Source organism: Pecten maximus, chromosome 5, assembly GCF_902652985.1.
Source record: "Pecten maximus chromosome 5, xPecMax1.1, whole genome shotgun sequence".
Taxonomy (NCBI): Eukaryota; Metazoa; Mollusca; class Bivalvia; order Pectinida; family Pectinidae; genus Pecten; species Pecten maximus.
This window is the reverse complement of record NC_047019.1, coordinates 41,559,154-41,578,605: the sequence shown is the minus strand read 5'-3', so window position 1 is coordinate 41,578,605 and position 19,452 is coordinate 41,559,154. Positions and strand designations below refer to the sequence as shown.

The window sequence follows — 19,452 nt, the reverse complement described above, 5'->3', positions numbered from 1 at the left end:
AAATATAAGACGCCGTGGGACCACGTTTGATGAGCAATCGACATCTACAATGTATAAGAAATATTGCTAGCAAGTTTTACTGAAATCTCCTCAGTAGTTTTGGAGTAGTCGGCAGATCGTTGTCTACAGTTGCTCAATCTGATTCCAGATACTTTATAAAACTTGTGTAATCAACATAAACAACAAGTATCACTGTCCACAGGCTTTATTATTGTACAATACAATGCTTAACTGAAACCATAGGCCTCAATCACTTTCTGGTATGGTGCAATTTTTGATGCAACATTCTTTGTCGCCTTGGCCCTCAACACCTACAAATATAAAACAAGAACATTTAAGACATTTGGTAATTAAACCATGTATATCTGTAATATCATCTTAACTGTAACTGAAGTTTGTGTAATGACATACTTCACAGACAAAACACCAAGGTCCTGCTTTCCATGAAAGTCAATTCCATAATATTTTTTTGTAAACCTATAATGTTCATGGTCCCATGAAGGGGTTAGTTACATAACGGGTAACGATTTCATTTTTTAACATAGGATTCAAAGATTTTATGTTTAACTTGTATTTCAATACTATTCTTTGGCTGAAAGCCAAAATGGTACAACTTGAAGAAAAAAAAAAAAAAAAAAACATTCTTCATTACACGATTTTAGATTTGTGCGTGTTCTGTTCTGTTTACAACTCCAGCCTTTTTTTTCTTTTGGAAATATGATTTTTAACACTCTAGTACCTATCCTACTGAAATGTTAACTTACAGCAGCTTCCTTCTTCTTCTGGTAAAACTGCTTTGATTTGACCTTCCTCCTAGCTTCCAAGGTAGCGATCACAGTTTGGTACTTCCATCCAACTTCATGTGCCAGACGATTCAAGTCACAGAACTGAAAAGGAAAAAGGATTGTGTAAAAACAAGGACCACTCCTGTCACCAAAACACTTCAGGTTTTTTGTCAAGAATCTCTACAAGGCTAGTATCCCCCTAATAGCAGTAATACATTAACCTGTATTTGAATCCCATATTCCATATAAAACAATCATGAATACATACATATATATATATCATTTTTAATTCCTTTAAATTTATAACATTGTCTCAAACAATGTATCACCATAAGTCAACCTTTATAAACATTGGAAATTTAAAGAATTTTTCCATATTATGAAAACTTTATGGAAAGATTTGGCAATAAATATAAATGTGATTTCTGGAAATGGAACTATTGCTAGGTGGAAAGTATGGCAATTACAAGAAGACAATTCGGTCATGGTCAAAATATATGTGTGAATATGTATGTCATAACTCATAAGAGCTCAAGTTTTTTCTTTCATGTAGATCTAAGGTCAAAATGTAGACTTGAGTGGCCTAATTTTACACACGACACACCACTTCATAAAGTTGAACCCATGCCATGTCCCAAGTAACAAGTTCTAGTGTCAAGTAAAGTAGGATGTCAAGTAAAGTAGGAGATAAGAGCCCACATCAAAAATCAAAATTTAGTGACCTATTATTGACATACCACAACCATCTCACCAGCATGAACCCATTCTCCAAGTGTGAAATTCTAGTGACAAATAGTGTAGACTGTAGATGATGTCAGGCCCTACTTAATTAACTGAAAGATGCCTGTCTCAGTTGGTGGTACATGATATTGTTTTCATGTCATGTCAATATGATTCGGTGACATGGTCTCTCATCATTAACAAGCACCTTGCCTTATTTCTTAGTTTATTTCCACATTTCCTGACCATAAACGTTAACCCTGTCCATTCCAATAGAATTGGTCAAGGAGAAACGACTTATTAAACCAACTGAATATGGATCAGAATGAAAGTTGACCAAAACAAAAAGTTGAAACTGTTGAGTATGTTTAAAAGACAAACATGGCTTGTGACCCTTTATATCATAATTAGCTTGCCTCAGTTAGTGGTAGAAAACAATGACCACATTGTCATCATAAATGAATGGGTGAGTTCAGTCATCATTTAAAGACTTGATGAAAAATTCTTTTTACCTTTTGACCCCCCCCCCCCTTTTTTTTTAAACACTTAAAATTATATAAAACATATAAAGATTTCCAAGAAATAAAACATAGGGACATTTAGTGCTCGTCTCAGTTGGTGGTACATGATATTGTTTTCATGTCATGTCAATATGATTCGGTGACATGGTTTCTCATCATTAACAAGCATCCTGCCTCATTTCATACTGAAATTCTTTTTCTGCTATAAGCAATAAACTCTGTCACTTGACATGTTGAAAGCAGATCAAAATGAAAGTCAACAGAAAAATATTAAAAGAGATGATTGGGACATGGAAAAAAATGCTGTTGCTTATGTTGAAAAGAAAAACATGTCTTGTGACTCTTTAATTGTAATTAGCTTGCAATTTCCTCAGTTGGTGGTAGAAGACAATGACCACATATATTCATCATAAATGAATGGGTGAGTTCAGTCACCATTTAAAGACTTGATGAAAAACGCTTTTTACATTTTGATTTTTTCCCCTTTTTACATTTAAAATTTTTACATTTCCAATAAATAAAACATTGGGACATTCAGTGCCTGTCTCAGTTGGTGGTACATGATATTGTTTTCATGTCATGTCAATATGATTCGGTGACATGGTCTCTCATCATTAACAAGCATCTAGCCTCATTTCATACTTAATTTCTAATTCTGCTTAGCAATAAACCCTGTCACTGGACATGTTGAAAGCCGATCAAAATGAAAGTCAACAGAAAAATACTAAAATAGTTAATATTTAGTTAATTGGGACATGGAAAAATTGCTGTTGCATATGTTTACAAGACAAATATGGCTTGTGACCCCTCATATTATAATAAGCTTGCTTCAGTTGGTGGTAGAAGACCATGACCACATATTCATCGTAAAATGAATCGGTGAGTTCATTCATCATTTACAAGCACATTCAGTCATAACTTATTTTTTTACTAATTAAGATATGTTGACGAAGACTTGATGAAAAACCTTTTTACATTTTGAATCCCCCCCCCCCCTTCTTTTTAGACTAAGACATTGGTTATAAATATTATCAATAAATACGACATGGGGACATTCAGTGCCTGTCTCAGTTGGTGGTACATGATATTGTTTTCATGTCATGTCAATATGATTCGGTGACATGGTCTCTCATCATTAACAAGCATCTAGCCTCATTTCATACTTAATTTCTACTTCTGCTTAATAATAAACCCTATTCATTCAAAACAGAGTTGGCCAAGGAGAGACTCTTAACTCAACTGAACATGTTGAAAGCCAATCAAAATGGAAGTCGACAGAAAAAAATACAAAAAAATGTGATCAGGACATGGAAAACATTTGCTGTTGCACATTTTTAAAAGAAGAACATGGCTTGTGACCCTTTATATAATAATTAGCTTGCTTCAGTTGGTGGTAGAAGACCATGACCACATATTCATCGTAAAATGAATCGGTGAGTTCATTCATCATTTACAAGCACATTCAGTCATCACTTATTTTTGTTAATTAGTTATGGAAATAAAAGATTTTCAATTAAAACCTTCTTTTACATTTTGAGCAAATAACACTATATAAATAACAAAGAGTACCATGTGGAGGAACAATACACTAAATATCTATCCAATGCCTTATATTATAAGTATAGTGTTACATACCATCTTGCATGAAAATAACATTTGCATCGCCTCAAGACTTGTTATCGGACATGCTATAAATCTTACCTTTCACTTCAAAGTCAATGTTAAATTTTCTAACAGTCTAAGGAAGTCATGAATCATGAATAACTTATCTTAAATAAAGCAACACTAGATATGCCAATATCTTCAGAGCTGTTTTTGCAGGAATTAAATCATACTATTCTCTCTAATATACTCTAAATTCCAATATTTCCAATTAATACACAATGGGGACATTCAGTGCCTGTCTCAGTTGGTGGTACATGATATTGTTTTCATGGCATGTCAATGTGATTCGGTGACATGGTTTCTCATCATTAACAGGCACTGATATGGACCATTCATTGTTTTTATAAGTAATCTTTAACTGTCTCTATATACGGACATTAAAAATCCAATAGACAATCTATACAAATATGAGGGCAATGAGAATTTTCCTCACCAAAAGTGATGCATGAAGTATATATTTTTTTTAACACGATTCTCAAATATGGCAATATCTATAGGTTATTTTTTACTTTTGGCATTGATCTTTCTTCCAACATTAACTGATGAATATTTTGCGACCAAATCACAGGCATTACCAGTATATTAATTGATTTCATTGCTATCAATACGCAAAGAGGTTTCAAAAACGTCCGATAACATTTCAAATTGGACACCAATGGTCAGGTGTGCATAATGTTGTCAAAACCTGATATCAAATTTCTTTAAATTATTGTGGAAACCTCATGACTTTGAGCGAGTAAGCATTTCCCCTCCAGATGTGAAATTGTATGCAAGGAATGCACTAATGTTAAATTTGGTGGTCATAGATACACATAAATATCAGCAATATATTTTTGATACAAGACATGCTGCGTTGCCATGATGAACCCATACCCAAAGTATGAAGTTTCACTGCCACATAGTTTAGATGACGGGAGCCTGGAGGACCAATAGAATTTCTGTGTCTGTCTCAGTTGGTGGTACATGATATTGTTTTCATGGCATGTCAATATGATTCGGTGACATGGTTTCTCATCATTAACAGTCACACAAGAATATAACTACAGGAATTTTGCTCCACCTCATGAAAAGTTCTGTTTACCAATTACTTTATTTGAACTCGATATTTGGTATACCAATTAATTTTGTAAATGAAAGCAAAATTCTTGCCAAGATGGCATCTTAACGATAAATGGTAAAAAAAAACAAAAAACAAAAGGGGTGATACAAATGCCCCATCCATAATCAAGGAGAGGTTTGGAACACTTTTAGAATGACCCAATGAAAGTTTAAACTAAATGCTCTCAACCATAGTAAACAATGCATCATTTTTCAGTTATTAATGTGATAGCTTGGGTGAAATGCTGAGGAAGACTGTTTTCTAACATGAAATTCTGTCAACAAACTTGTATATCATAAAAGAACATTGAATTGCTTAATTAAGTTCCAATAAGCTATCAAAAATTGCCCTTTACGTAAATCCCACATTTCAGTTTGCAAGTGCTTGTCTCAGTTGGTGGTAGAAGACAATGATCACATTTTCATTCAAAATGAATCGGTGAGTTCATTCATCATAAACAAGCTTTTGTTAAACGCATACTTTTTCACTAAAGAAATTTTAAGCCCCCCTCCCCCTTGTCAAAGGATGGTAACAGTTATGATATTGTTATTTAAGAAATCCGTTAAAGATAATGAAAATAAGCATTGAAAGATTTTAAAAAGTTTGGTAACATAGGTGAGCTAACTAAAAATTGCCTGATTTCAGTAAGCTGCTATCCACCATGGAAGAGAAAAAATAAAGATAAAAACAAATAAATAAATAATGCTCTCTAGAGTATGACACTGCTGGAAGACGAGCCTTCAATCTGATCTGGAATAAATAACATTTATTACCTTTCTGCATGGGTGGATCCTTAGGACTTTAAGTGCAGAAGGAACAACCATCCTCTTTTGTTTGTCATAAGGAGCAGGAATACCTTCATAAACCTTCAGTCTGGCAAGGGCTTCCTTTCCTCTAGCAAGTTTGTGTGGTAACATACCTACAAAACAAGTGATGTTGGGCATACTAAAAAGTATTACAAGGTATATGACAATTACATTAATAGCTGCCGACCTTAAATAACCTTAGCTGTTGATAGGATGTTCAACAAAACTAAACAAAACTAAACCAAACTAAACTTTGATAGCTTTATCAGACAAACATCAGATCCAAAAATGATTTCATTTAAAAATCAGGGTAGGTAAGGTTTCATCATCACTTATTTGTCTGATAAGCAGTTCTTGATTATTCTACTTTCCTATCTTTTCATCTTTTTTGTATGTTCAACATTGCATATTCAAACACTGTCATATCTTTTAATTAGGATATCTGAACTTGTCGCTATTATGAAATCACCTAACAAACATCTGTATGATTAATAGTAAAATCAAAAAGTAATGAAAGACCTTATTTCATAACATCATGAAACATTAAATACCAATTATCTTCCTAATATTCCTGTTGAAATTTTGTTCTCTTATACAAAATAAATATAAAGTCATAGCAACAAAGTCCCAAACACATTATGTATTACAACTGATGTGACCTAACAGAATTTACTTAAAAAGAGTTTTCTGTTTACTCATTCAGCTGATGAATGTACAAATTTTCAGATGTCCTGAATTTCTCCCCCCCCCTGTCACTTCCAAACAGAAATTAACCGATACTCTAAGGACAAATATCAGAGAAGATAAATTGATTTCATAATAAAATCAATGTAGGTAAGGATGTATCATCACATATTTGCCCACTATTCCTGTGATCACTGCTTAAGGTTTTTATGACAATATCTATTTTTTCAATACCTTTCACGGCCTTGTAGAACATCTTGCTTGGAGCCCTAAAATGGTAAGGTCCTCTTGTAGGCTTTACATTACACCTCAGCTTCAGGTATTTCAATACCTTCACTAAAAAGAAATAAATATAACAAATCTAAAGAAATGTAATTAACAATGTTAAAAACAATATCATAATCTTAATAAGTTTAAGATGAGTACATTCAGAAAAACTTATCGTCAGTGTTTCTCAGACAATGTAGGTAAGTTTTGATCATCATATATATACGTGTCATCTGAAATTTCAGAACCCTGATTTAAGGAAAAAGCATCTATAATATGATCTTCTTGTATAATAGTAATGGTGACTCATTTTGATCCTCGGAAGAGATAATATTTCAAACAGTACAATGTAATTTAAAGACAACCATATAAACAAGAATTATATGAAGACATCCACAAACAATATCTCAAGAGTTGGATGAATAAAAAAGGCACGAGACCCTACCTACTGACCAATGTAGACAGAATATGACCATCAGCGGGGAGGTTGGTGAAGCAACAGTAAAAGTACAGACAAGTAAACTGTCAAAGGAGGCAAGCTGCCCTTGTGTAAATACACATTATATGTTACAAACGTTATCTCATAGCTTTAGAACATCATAGGTGTCTGCATTTGGCTAGTGTATAGAACGGAAATATTAGTCCCTACTCCACTTATCAACAAAGTGTAACTGGGTGGGGACGATGATGGATCTTCGATTCACTTTGATTTTCAGTTAAATCTAATCTGACTAAAATATCAAATGCACACATGCTTTTATAATCCTTGAATAAGGCTTGTTATCATTTTGTCATGTGACGTTGCATCAACTGTTGAACAACTTAAAGTAGGCTATCCATCTTTTTCAGGTGTTGCTACCATCTGTCCCTTGATCATTCGCAAACTAGTAACAAGCACAATCAGACTCAATGTGTCTTCATTTTTTTCAGACAATGTAGGTAAGTTCTGGTCATCATATTTGTGCTTTACTTGGATTTTGTTCCGTTCTCCTTAACAAATCAATATCTAGGCTTCGGTTGAAGACAACTATATGCATAAAGAATTGTCCACTATTATAAAGAATAAGAAACCGAAAGTTTTATTAAACAAATACCTGATGCATGAAAAAAACAACAACAAAAAAACATGAGCTTCTGCAAGCGGGAGCATGATACGCCAGTCACTGGAAAAGCTACCACAAGAAAATGTAGCATTATTGATGGGCGCATAAAACCCCCTAATATAGTTGAACATAATTGCTTCTTGTTGTAGTGAACAAAATCTTAAGAGGAATTGAATGAGAACATTTTCTACACAATGCCTACATTTGGCAATAAAAGAGGCATAAATCTGATAAAAATAATCACAAAATTCCATAACACAAACTTGTTTGAGCTGTATGTGGTATGGAATATTTGTAGCGAGCTTCCTATAAATATGTTGACAAATAAGGCTAAGAGAGTCCTATCAAAGAATTGTTAATGAATATACAATGCTGTTATGCCATTATATAATTAGTTGAGACATGTACACGAGCCAAAAACCTGTTATATATATGTTAAACATAATTGCTTCTAGTTGTATTGTGTAAAATCTTAAAAGAAATTGAATAAAAAATAGAAAACTTCTTGCATATTCTACACAATGCCCATATTTGGCAATAGAAAGGGCAGAACTCTGCTAAAAATAATCGCGAAATTCTGTATACAAACCCGCTTAAGCTATAATGTGTCATAGAATATTTGTAGCATGTTTCATGAAAATCTGTCGATAAATTAAGACTAGAGAGCACTAGCAAGGAAAAGTTAAAGGAGGGACATGACAGGCCTATAAACCCAGACACATTATACAACGTTGCTACTTACGCTTGTTCCTGTAGAAGTTACCGGAGATGTTGATACCTTCACATCTCAAAACAACAACTCTTTGCCCTGCAGAGAAAAAAGTCGGATGTCAATGTAGTACATACATGCCATATTTTTGGGAGACCAATAAGGGAAATTGATGATTATTTTAAGGGAATTTTGCCTAAAATAAGGGAGATTTGTGCGCGACATAAATATCGACATTTTTACTCAATTTTTTAGCAATTAACTAATTTTGAAAGTGATAAAGAATATTTGTATTTATTTTATATATTAATCATATTGTATATATGCAAACAACAAAAAGTTGTATAAGGTAAACAAGAGGCCCATGGGGCCTGTATCGCTCACCTGGTTGGATTAGACCAAATGTCAAAATATTGTTCATATTCAATTTGTTTTATTTGTAAATCTCTAACAATGCTATATATGGTTATAGTGTGGGAATCCGAACTGCTTTAAAGATTAATGAAGTCCACTCTCTAAGGTCTGAATGACCTCAAGAATTGTTTTTAGAACATGCATTCATAACTTTATGACTAGCAATTTAAAGGAATTACCTCTATTTCCCCTATTGGGCCCTGCCCCTTTGGCCCCTTTGGGATCAGAGTCACCATTTATGCAAAATCTGTTCTCATTCCCCCATGGATGTTTCTGACCAAATTGGGTTTAAATCCATTCTTAACTTTATGACTAGTAGCGATTTAAAGGAATTACCTCTATTTCCCCTATTGGGCCCCGCCCCTTTGGCTCCTTTGGGGTCAGAGCCACTATTTATGCAAAATCTGTTCCGCTTCCCCCAAGGATGTTTCCGACTAAATTGGGTTCAAATCCATTCATAACTTTATGACAAGTAGCGATTTAAAGGAATTACCTCTATTTCCCCTTATGGGCCCGCCCCTTTGGCCCCTTTGGGGTCAGAGTCACCATTTATGCAAAATCTGTTCCCCTTCCCCCAAGGATGTTTCTGACTAAATTGGGTACAAATCCATTCATAACTTTATGACTAGTAGCGATTTAAAGGAATTACCTCTATTTCCCCTATTGGGCCCCGCCCCTTTGGCCCCTTGGGGGTCAGAGTCACCATTTATGCAAAATCTGTTCCCCTTCCCCCAAGGATGTTTCTGACTAAATTGGGTTCAAATCCATTCATAACTTTATGACAAGTAGCGATTTAAAGAAATTACCTCTATTTCCCCTTATGGGCCCCGCCCCTTTGGCCCCTTTGGGGTCAGAGTCACCATTTATGCAAAATATGTCCCCCTTCTGCCAAGGATGTTTCTGGCCAAATTTGGTCAAAATCCAATAAGAACTTTTAGACTAGTAGCGATTTGAAGCAAATGTTGACAGACGGACGGACGACGGACGGACGGACGACGGACGCTGCGCCATGACATAAGCTCACCGGACCTTCGGTCCAGGTGAGCTAAAAATGCAATAAGTATACATTCAGATTCTGATGATATGAATTTTTTTTCCGATTTTTTTTATGCAACACAAAAAGTTTCACAGCTTTACGCATATTGCATAACAGCATTTGAAAAGGGTATATTATAATTACATGTAGCTAAAGATTAAGACAAGCAAGTTATTCATTTATCAGTTTGGATTTTCTTAAAATTAGAAAGCTTGATCCACTCCGAGGGAACACATCAGTTGTAAAAATCACCATGAAATGTCCTGTGGGATACCTTATGTTGGACCATTTAGATATAAAAATATTCCAAGTGTGCAAGTGTATACATGAAATTATGAGAACGGAAGATGTTAATGTTAGGAGACTGCAGTAAATCTTATCACGATCATTCTAGATTTTGTATATTGTCTCTGTCATGGACTGTACATTCATTGTAAACACCATGATTGACCACTTTGTAACGACCAACAGATGTGCTAATTTTGATAGTTTTCTAAAAGAAATTATCGGATTTTATCTTGCTATCACTGATCAACGATACACATGGTAAATGAAAAACATGTGTGATTTTGCGTCTGACCAGACTCTGTATCAATTACCATCATCAAAGTATGGTCCTAAAAGAAAACAAACCATAATTCAAGTCTGTTAGCTAAGGAGGTTAAAATTGTTTGTAAGCGACTTGCCTTTATTTCATGGTGATAGATATTCTAGCGCAAACATTACACTAGCCAGAGCTTCGTGTGAAAGCCATGTCCAACAGGCGCCATTTTGATTGAGTGATCACGTGAACAGATGGATCACGTGATCGCTAAATTTAGCCAAATCTCGCGAGAAAAACACTGAATTGTAAACAAAAATGGCGTTGGCAAAAATACTGGAGGGAATTACAAAATACGGGAATTTTGGCTCTCCTGCCGGGAGGAAATAAATGACTTGAAAATAAGGGAGATTTTGTCTCACGCTGGGAGGTATGGCATGTATGGTAGTAGCTCATTTTACTAGTACCACTTTTTAATACAGGGCCAGACAAAACACTTAACAGATAACTGATTTTAATTCGCATTGCAGTAAATCAGTTGACAAGAGAATATTGGATATACCGTATTTGACCTAATAAGGGCGCAGGGCGCGGGTAATTGACAGTGGGGGCGCCCTTATTAAGATTAGTTATTCTGAAGTTATATGAAACAGACTATACCTTATAGCAGAATACCCAAGGTTGTGGAAACGGTAAAATATTCAGTCACAAAAATATTCCAGATGAAGATATCTATTCATTATCATATATTAAGCTTAAACATCACTTGAATACTCCTGTAAACTTGTAAACCATGCCAGCTGATCTTTAGACCAGAGAATGTGTGTTCCACCATTTATGTTCAAATGGAACTCTTTTGTGTTCTATTTATAGAAACAGGTGATTTCCCAGATCATATCAGACATCGTTTTCTTTGACCTAATAATTGATTTACAATGTCTTTTACTAGCTTTCTGTTCTGAACAAAAGTTATTTATCAACAAGAATGAAGTATTTACTTTATCTTCAAATAAAGATGGTAAGTTATTATTTGTATGTGTGTTTAGTTTTGGGTGCTCTTTGCACTGACATGTCATCCGTAGCCTGTAGGAATACACAAAATGTGGCGAAAACATGTGTTCCAGTTACTTAATTTGCTAAAGAAAATTGAACACATAAAGTAGCAAAATATTTCACATGAATTATTACTTTTGAACACCTTTTTGACACTCAGTCAAAGATTTATTTCCTTGAAAAAAAGGTAGGGGCGCCCTTATTAGGTCAAATACGGTAGTAGTTCTTTCTTGTGCAATATTTTGTGAAAAAGAGATACAACAGTTTCCAACTTAGTACCCTATATTTCTTTATACATATTCAAGTATAAGGCATGAGTGACTTTGGGTAGCATGAAGTGAAAACTTCTCAATGGGTACCTTCTGAATGAAATGGTTCTGCGAAAGTTCCATTAGATTTTTACCAGCCCAACAAAGTAAAACATTGTCAAAAGAAGATTACTGAATTCGATGATGAACCTTATGGTACACCAGCATCTCATACTGTATGACTTCATTGAAAATTGTACAATTTATCATAAAAGATAACATGTCATTGTCAGGTGACAAATTTATGACATGACATTTTACACTGAAGCGATTGAGTTTAGAATATGCTTGTAACATTTTAGGACATAGATTATCTGGACTAGTGGACATTTACATAATAATAATACATCATTATTGATACTTCTAATTGACTGGCAGATTAAGATAGTGATGGCACATCAATGAATTCTTACTTTAATTTTATACCTACAAAATTGTGATCACATAAATATTAAGTTACATTTTCTTTTAGTAATTAATACAGCAAACTGAGTTAGATAATATTCTATCTATGGAAGCAGCACTGATTTCACCAACACCTAACCAATAAGCAGTACTCTTCAAGCTCTCAGATATTTTTTACATCATATTATGTCAGACAATGTAGGTAATACACATCATTGAGCTCGTGAAGGAATGAATAACTTGATAATTTTTTTCCTTAAAACATTTTTCAAGATATTTCCATTGCAAAACTAATCAAAACAAACACATAATATCAACACCAGGAATATTTGTTGCTGTGTACAACTATAAAAGACAAAGTTTGAAAATGTTTACAGAAAATACTCTAAAAACACTGAAAGCATACCAGGCTTTATTAAAGGGCGTTTTGGGGATGATAATGGGCCCCATTACCAACTGAAATTATTTCATATCTCAGCCGGGTAGTTAACTCAGAGTCACCTTAAAAAGTCCCAATCCTAAATCAGAGAGGAAAAAAAATCTTAATTATAAAAATATTTAGCAGAGATACTCTCCAAGCTCTCAGATATTTTCAACATCATGGGTCAGCTGATCAATTCAATTTAATTTTTATTTGGAACAAGTTTTCTTTTACAAATAGCGAAATTTACTGGTATTTTCAAAGAACTTAAAATAAATCAATGCTATTTTGTGGCAATAAGTTAAAACTTATAACAATTGTTGTTATGTGTAACAAATTCAGACAATAATTGATGCTTGACATCTTTTTCAGAATACAAATCAGAAATATTAAAGGGCAAGAAGTAAGATATTTACTAGGAACAATACATACTTGAGGTAAATATGTGTAGTTTTTAAACTCTGTTATAATAACATATATATAAATGATGGCTTCAGTCACATCCATCAGTGGTTATCATTTTGATCTAACTTGTATTCAAACATTTGATACACAAGAAGATACATTACACTGTATCTAATTCATAATCTTTTGTTTACCAGTGAAAATACTATGTAGCAACACTTTTCAAATGGGATCCTCAGTATCATAATTCACTTCAAATTTATTTCAGAAGTTCAGACATTTATTGATATTCATCACTGGATCCATTTAATCTAAAACTAAAACTAATAATAATCAAATAGCTTTATTCTTCAAGTTCATGCATGATGGCATGAAAAAGCAAGTCATTAATTTTTTTTTTTTCAGAATTAAAATCACAAGGGGCAAATAACTAGGAACTGTATACTTTAAGTATATTTTAAGTTATAAAACTCTTAACAAAATATATATAAATATAAATAATGGCTTTTGTCACATCCATTTTGCACATGCTTGAATGACATACTTTCCGCGACTCATTTACATATAGAGTGGAGCGCTGCATTAGAGATTCCACGTAATCAGAGGGTACTTCCCAATTATAAAGAACAAAGTTTTGATGCTCAAATTTTATCATCATTAGGATATATATTTTATCATGCAACACATTTTTGTACTTTGTCATAATTTATGTTATGAAAACATGGAGGCTTTATTACATAATAGAATATATTACAATGTGTATTTAATGCATAATCATTTATTAATCAGTGTAATTATTATGTAGCAACACCTTTCAAATGGGATCCTCAGTATCATAATTCACTTCAAATTTATTTCAGAAGTTCAGACATTTATGGATAATATCCATCACTGGATCCATTTTATATAAAACTAAAAAACAACGATAATTTATTTTCATCTTTGCATGATGGCATTGAAAAATAAGTCATCCAGAATTTAAATCTTTACCTTGCAAAATGGTCTTTGCTACTAAGGCTGCCAGTCGACCCAATAAATGGCCCCTGGCATCAATGATGATGGGCTGAAACAGAAAAAAAATATTTGAATTACAAAAAAAATTCCTATGTATTCCACTCTTTCCCCCCCAAGTCTTGAGGGGGTCAGTCTACTGGATGCCTATATCTAGTGGTATATCCTTCTTCCAGCTACGGCAAGATAACATATATTGTCATAAGAAATATTGGAAATAATTCACATTTGGTATGGGCTACATCATGTTACATTACATCCCAGGTAAATTATCAGGCAATTAAAGCATCCCAACAAGTTATTTCTTTCTTGCATTGTCATATTTACATATTTTCCCCCCTAAATACCAGTTAGTTTACTTGCTCCTTTTATCTAGATTGTACTGGTGTTGGGGTTTGCTAGGTGACTAGACTTTGCAGTGTATATTACGATTGAGTGTGCCTTATTTATCCACTTAATATTTAACCTTTGTAATCAATACCAGCAGAAAATAAACGCTCACAAATTTCTCTTTAACTTAATTGCAAGATCAGCAAGTCTGAGGTATTTGGGTCGAGATACCCAAGGCATTGAAAATAGATAAAAAATATCAACAATGTAGGGACTCTGGGATTAACACAAGTGTCACTTTCAGAAGCATTGAAGTAACACCTGGAAACTTGAGTATGAAATCTGGGATTAGCCTCTATATACTTATCTTAAATAATAACAATAAAAGACCTTAGTTATGCCCTCTTTACCAAGCTTCTTGATATAGTGGCTTCTAGCATAGTCCAAAACATAAACATAATTAATTGTTCAACCACTAATATAGTGCAGGCATAAACCAGACAATTCAAACAGAGAATTCATAGTTATCATTTTTAGCATGTCTTGTCTTGACAAACATGAACGTATAATTGTAATTCCCCATGGAGGACCTTTTGTTGCTTCCTTCTCTAATTTTGTTTAAGCTTTTCTCTTTCATCATTTATATTTACCGGTTTGAATTTAACATTGTCAATATTCAGTTGCCTATTATTTATGAAAGTCTTCAATTCATCTTGTAGCAGTAGGTTATCAAAAGACACCACAATTGGTCTTGGGTTTTTCTTCTAATTGTTTTATTTCCCTAAGATTTTATAATTAGAAAACTTTATCTATTTCCATTTTCTTTACTTTGCTGATACAGACAGCATCTTCTTTATTTCATTTTCATCCATAACCTATTCTGGTGTTTGTTTTTTTCATAACAAACAAAATAATATTTTTCTCCCTCTTGATCCCATCCTTAACTTCTATCACTACATCATAGGCTGAATCAAAATCATTTCGCATATTTTGTCTATTTCAAATTCTCCTGAGGAAATTCTTTACATTTATCCTACTCAACAGGCAAAACCATTTGGTTATTTGGTTAAAATCATCCATTTACAGACATTTCACACAAAAATTCTTTCTACGTTGACATTGTAGTTTTAATTAGTCCTTTTGCGAGTCTTTCTTGGCATTGCGATTGGTAACATTCCATTCAGCTCCATTTTTTTTTATCACATCCTTATTTTTACGTTCCTGACCCAAGTTTCCCAATCTGAATGTTGTGTTCTGCCACAAAAACCCTCAGCATCACTATTCCCCGTCTCGAATTTGAGAAAATATAATTTTTCTCACCAAACTTCAGTAGAGCATCAGACTAATAAGCCAGAAATCAAGGTTTCTTGTGAAGGCATTTAAGTACACTTAATATGATCTCGGTTAATGGGTTACATTATAGGCCTATTACATACTAGTTTAAGGGTTTCAACATATTATATGGTTAATATTGCTTTTTGAAAAATGAGCCAGAAAACGGGTTGGAAAGGACAACGACCATGGGCACATAAAATTCATATAACTAAATGCAAATATTAGAAGTTTTGAAGTGTTAAAAAAAAAGCAAATGGCACATATGGGTTGTTTTTTAAGTGGTTAATGGCTCATACATAGACTCGGCCGTCCCAACACCTACATTAAAACGTCAAAACGAACACTGTTTTTAGGTATTGTACAATAACAAAAACAGAATACAAATATCAATCCAAGATACATAATTGAAGAACTGTCCCATTTCATTTAGATCTCAATCGTAAAATAAAAAGCTACTAGCAAACCCAGGGACTGTCCAAACTTTCCTCAACATGTTTATAATTTTTTTTTCATCGCAAATTTGACGGTTAGCAATAAAAAATATCAGTCATTTTCGAATTAAGATTTCTTGAAAACATTCACGACCCAGAATATTCATTCGATTGGTTCACTCACTGGCGGGTGAAATCTACTCAGCTAAATATTTGGCGAGTTTGATTATAATGTATCCATTTTTTAGATATCTTATTCTTGGAAAGTGAAAATGATTGCTTTTTAACAGTTTAATAACCAATTTCTGTAACTAAAACTATGTAAAATATACAACTTCGGCAACATGGTTATCACAAGCACCTTGTTCTGTAAACCCATGGTGGAAAAAAGGAAGTACGTAGGGGTCTACACGTGGGTTTGCAGGGAGGACAGGAAGTAATATGCTAAAAATAATTTTCTAGAAACGGAGACGTTAGACAAATTCCGGATAGTCCTGTTCACAGTACACTGCATGAAACTGTACATAGAGTAGTTTCAACACGCAAATAAAAACAAGGAGTACATTTTCAGAGGAGGTGTGCTTGAACTATACAAAATAACAAGTCAGATTTACGATAAGGAAATAAGAAATATTTTAATGTCATATCACTGGAAAGATGCATCCGATGACACTCAAAAAGATTATTCCCTAACAGTAACAATCTGAAATGAACTGCCGGAACATATAGTGTCAGCAATAAATATCAAATATTTTCAAAAATGAATTGCACAATCACTGGAAAATCAAGAACTTTTATTTCAGTTATAAATCTACAAGTAACCGGATAAAGTACAGTATCGAATATATTTCATTTAGTACGAATCTATTGTAGGTCTGGTACTTTAAATTGTCCCGAATGAGAATAAAACTTGCCTAATCTTATTTTAATTTCATTTATTCTTCAGCTCTTCATATAGCTTATGTTGTTTGTTGGAATCTTTTAATAAATGTTATTTTTCATTTTCATCCTGAAAATAATTAAAACAACGAACATTAACAGATATTTTCAGTAACTACTTGCTGGTTTGATGACGCGTATGGCACAAAATCCACCAAAACTCAAATAAAGTGTTTCTTATTTTTGAATAATTCCTTTTCAACAGTAAATTATACGGTTGCCATAGTAACATATTTCATTTTTGCATTTTATTTCTCTCGGAAACTAATTATATATGGCCTAATTAAGGAGTGCATGGTCCAGAGGACGTTTATTTCAGGATGTTTCCAAAATCTACGCGAAAACACATTTAAGTGACGAATATAACGAATTGGCCCAAAGATGAAAATTTAAACTCGTTCCTTGAACAATGCATTTACATTATGTTTTAATAAGACATTTTACAAGTATATGCCTGTTACCTACGGTAGAATACTTTACCAGTTAATGTTGTTATTTTACAGAATGGTCACTAATTGGGCCATGTTTACATGTATATCACGTTATCATCACGTGACTAGATGAAATACTGTTACCACACGTAAATACGGATTAACATAATATACAAATAGGACCTGCTGTACAGGGAGATAATCTTTACATCTCAGGTAGACTCATTAACGGATAATCTGTTAGAAAGGTTTTGGCGTTGACGAGTAAACACATGCAACGATAGAGGTGACTCTGACGGAAATAATACACAGCGGCACGGTAAGTCATTACTTAAGAATTTTTCAGTATTTTCAACATTTTTTGAGTAATTTCCATGAAAAATGTAAGTTTAATTGTAAACTTAACTCAGTATTAAATGTCCGCTATGCTTCTGTAGGGCAGTAATTGAATATGAATCTATACAAAATTCAATATCGAAATAGCAGGTACCGTCAAATATTTTGTTCCTTCTAAATCTATTACAAAAGCAATATTCTCCTATACTTGGCAGTAGAAACAGGTATGTTATAGATACCTCAGTACCTAACTCACCTACAGGACAGTAGATATAGGTGTGTTCTAGATACCTCAGTACCTAACTCATCTACAGGACAGTAGATATAGGTGTGTTCTAGATACCTCAGTACCCTAACTCACCTACAGGACAGTAGATATAGGTGTGTTATCTGTACCTCAGTACCCTAACTCACCTACAGGACAGTAGATATAGGTGTGTTATCTGTACCTCAGTACCCTAACTCACCTACAGGACAGTAGATATAGGTGTGTTATCTGTACCTCAGGACCTAACCCACCTACAGGACAGTAGATATAGGTGTGTTATAGATAACTCAGTACCTAACTCACCTTCAGGACAGTAGATATAGGTGTGTTATAGATACCTCAGTACCTAACTCACCTACAGGACAGTAGATATAGGTGTGTTATAGATACCTCAGTACCCTAACTCACCTACAGGACAGTAGATATAGGTGTGTTATCTGTACCTCAGTACCATAACTCACCTACAGGACAGTAGATATAGGTGTGTTACCGGTACCTGAGTACCATAACCCACCTACAGGACAGTAGATATAGGTGTGTTACCGGTACCTCAGTACCCTAACCCACCTACAGGACAGTAGATATAGGTGTGTTATAGATACCTCAGTACCCTAACTCACCTACAGGACAGTAGATATAGGTGTGTTACCTGTACCTCAGTACCCTAACTCACCTACAGGACAGTAGATATAGGTGTGTTATAGATACCTCAGTACCCTAACCCACCTACAGGACAGTAGATATAGGTGTGTTATATATACTTCAGTACCCTAACCCACCTACAGGACAGTAGATATAGGTGTGTTATCTGTACCTCAGTACCCTAACTCACCTACAGGACAGTAGATATAGGTGTGTTACAGATACCTCAGTACCCTAACTCACCTACAGGACAGTAGATATAGGTGTGTTATCTGTACCTCAGTACCATAACTCACCTACAGGACAGTAGATAAAGGTGTGTTATCTGTACCTCAGTACCCTAACCCACCTACAGGACAGTAGATATAGGTGTGTTATCTGTACCTCAGTACCCTAACTCACCTACAGGACAGTAGATATAGGTGTGTTACCGGTACCTCAGTACCCTAACCCACCTACCGGACAGTAGATATAGGTGTGTTATCTGTACCTCAGTACCCTAACTCACCTACAGGCCAGTAGATATAGGTGTGTTATAGATACCTCAGTACCCTAACACACCTACAGGACAGTAGATATAGGTGTGTTACAGATACCTCAGTACCCTAACCCACCTACAGGACAGTAGATATAATTGTGTTATCTGTACCTCAGTACCCTAACTCACCTACAGGACAGTATATATAGGTGTGTTATATATACCTCAGTACCCTAACTCACCTACAGGACAGTAGATATAGGTGTGTTACCGGTACCTCAGTACCCTAACTCACCTACAGGACAGTAG

At 34.2% G+C, this 19,452-nt stretch overlaps 2 protein-coding genes and 1 non-coding gene across 3 annotated transcripts in view; 1 reads left to right on the top strand and 2 right to left on the bottom strand.

The window, feature by feature from the left end:
• Positions 1-187: 187 nt before the first annotated feature.
• On the bottom strand, positions 188-16,491 carry LOC117328062 (60S ribosomal protein L13a-like). The gene is made up of 7 exons (XM_033885401.1): positions 16,411-16,491; positions 13,933-14,005; positions 8,393-8,458; positions 6,515-6,616; positions 5,564-5,709; positions 765-887; positions 188-311 (listed from the first exon to the last, which is right to left on the bottom strand). The coding sequence occupies exons 1-7, from the start codon at positions 16,426-16,428 to the stop codon at positions 228-230; spliced, it is 612 nt and encodes a 203-aa protein (XP_033741292.1). The 5' UTR covers positions 16,429-16,491; the 3' UTR covers positions 188-227.
• LOC117328573 lies at positions 12,273-12,340 on the bottom strand. The gene has a single exon (XR_004532991.1). It is a non-coding gene; the product is annotated as a small nucleolar RNA SNORD34 (small nucleolar RNA).
• Positions 16,492-17,636: 1,145 nt separating the features above from the next.
• Positions 17,637-19,452, top strand: part of LOC117328059 (tctex1 domain-containing protein 1-A-like) — a 39,339-nt gene continuing 37,523 nt past the window's right edge. The window contains exon 1 of the mRNA XM_033885395.1: positions 17,637-17,738. The gene's annotated coding sequence lies outside the window, so the exon portion shown is untranslated. The remainder of the gene's footprint in view (positions 17,739-19,452) is intronic.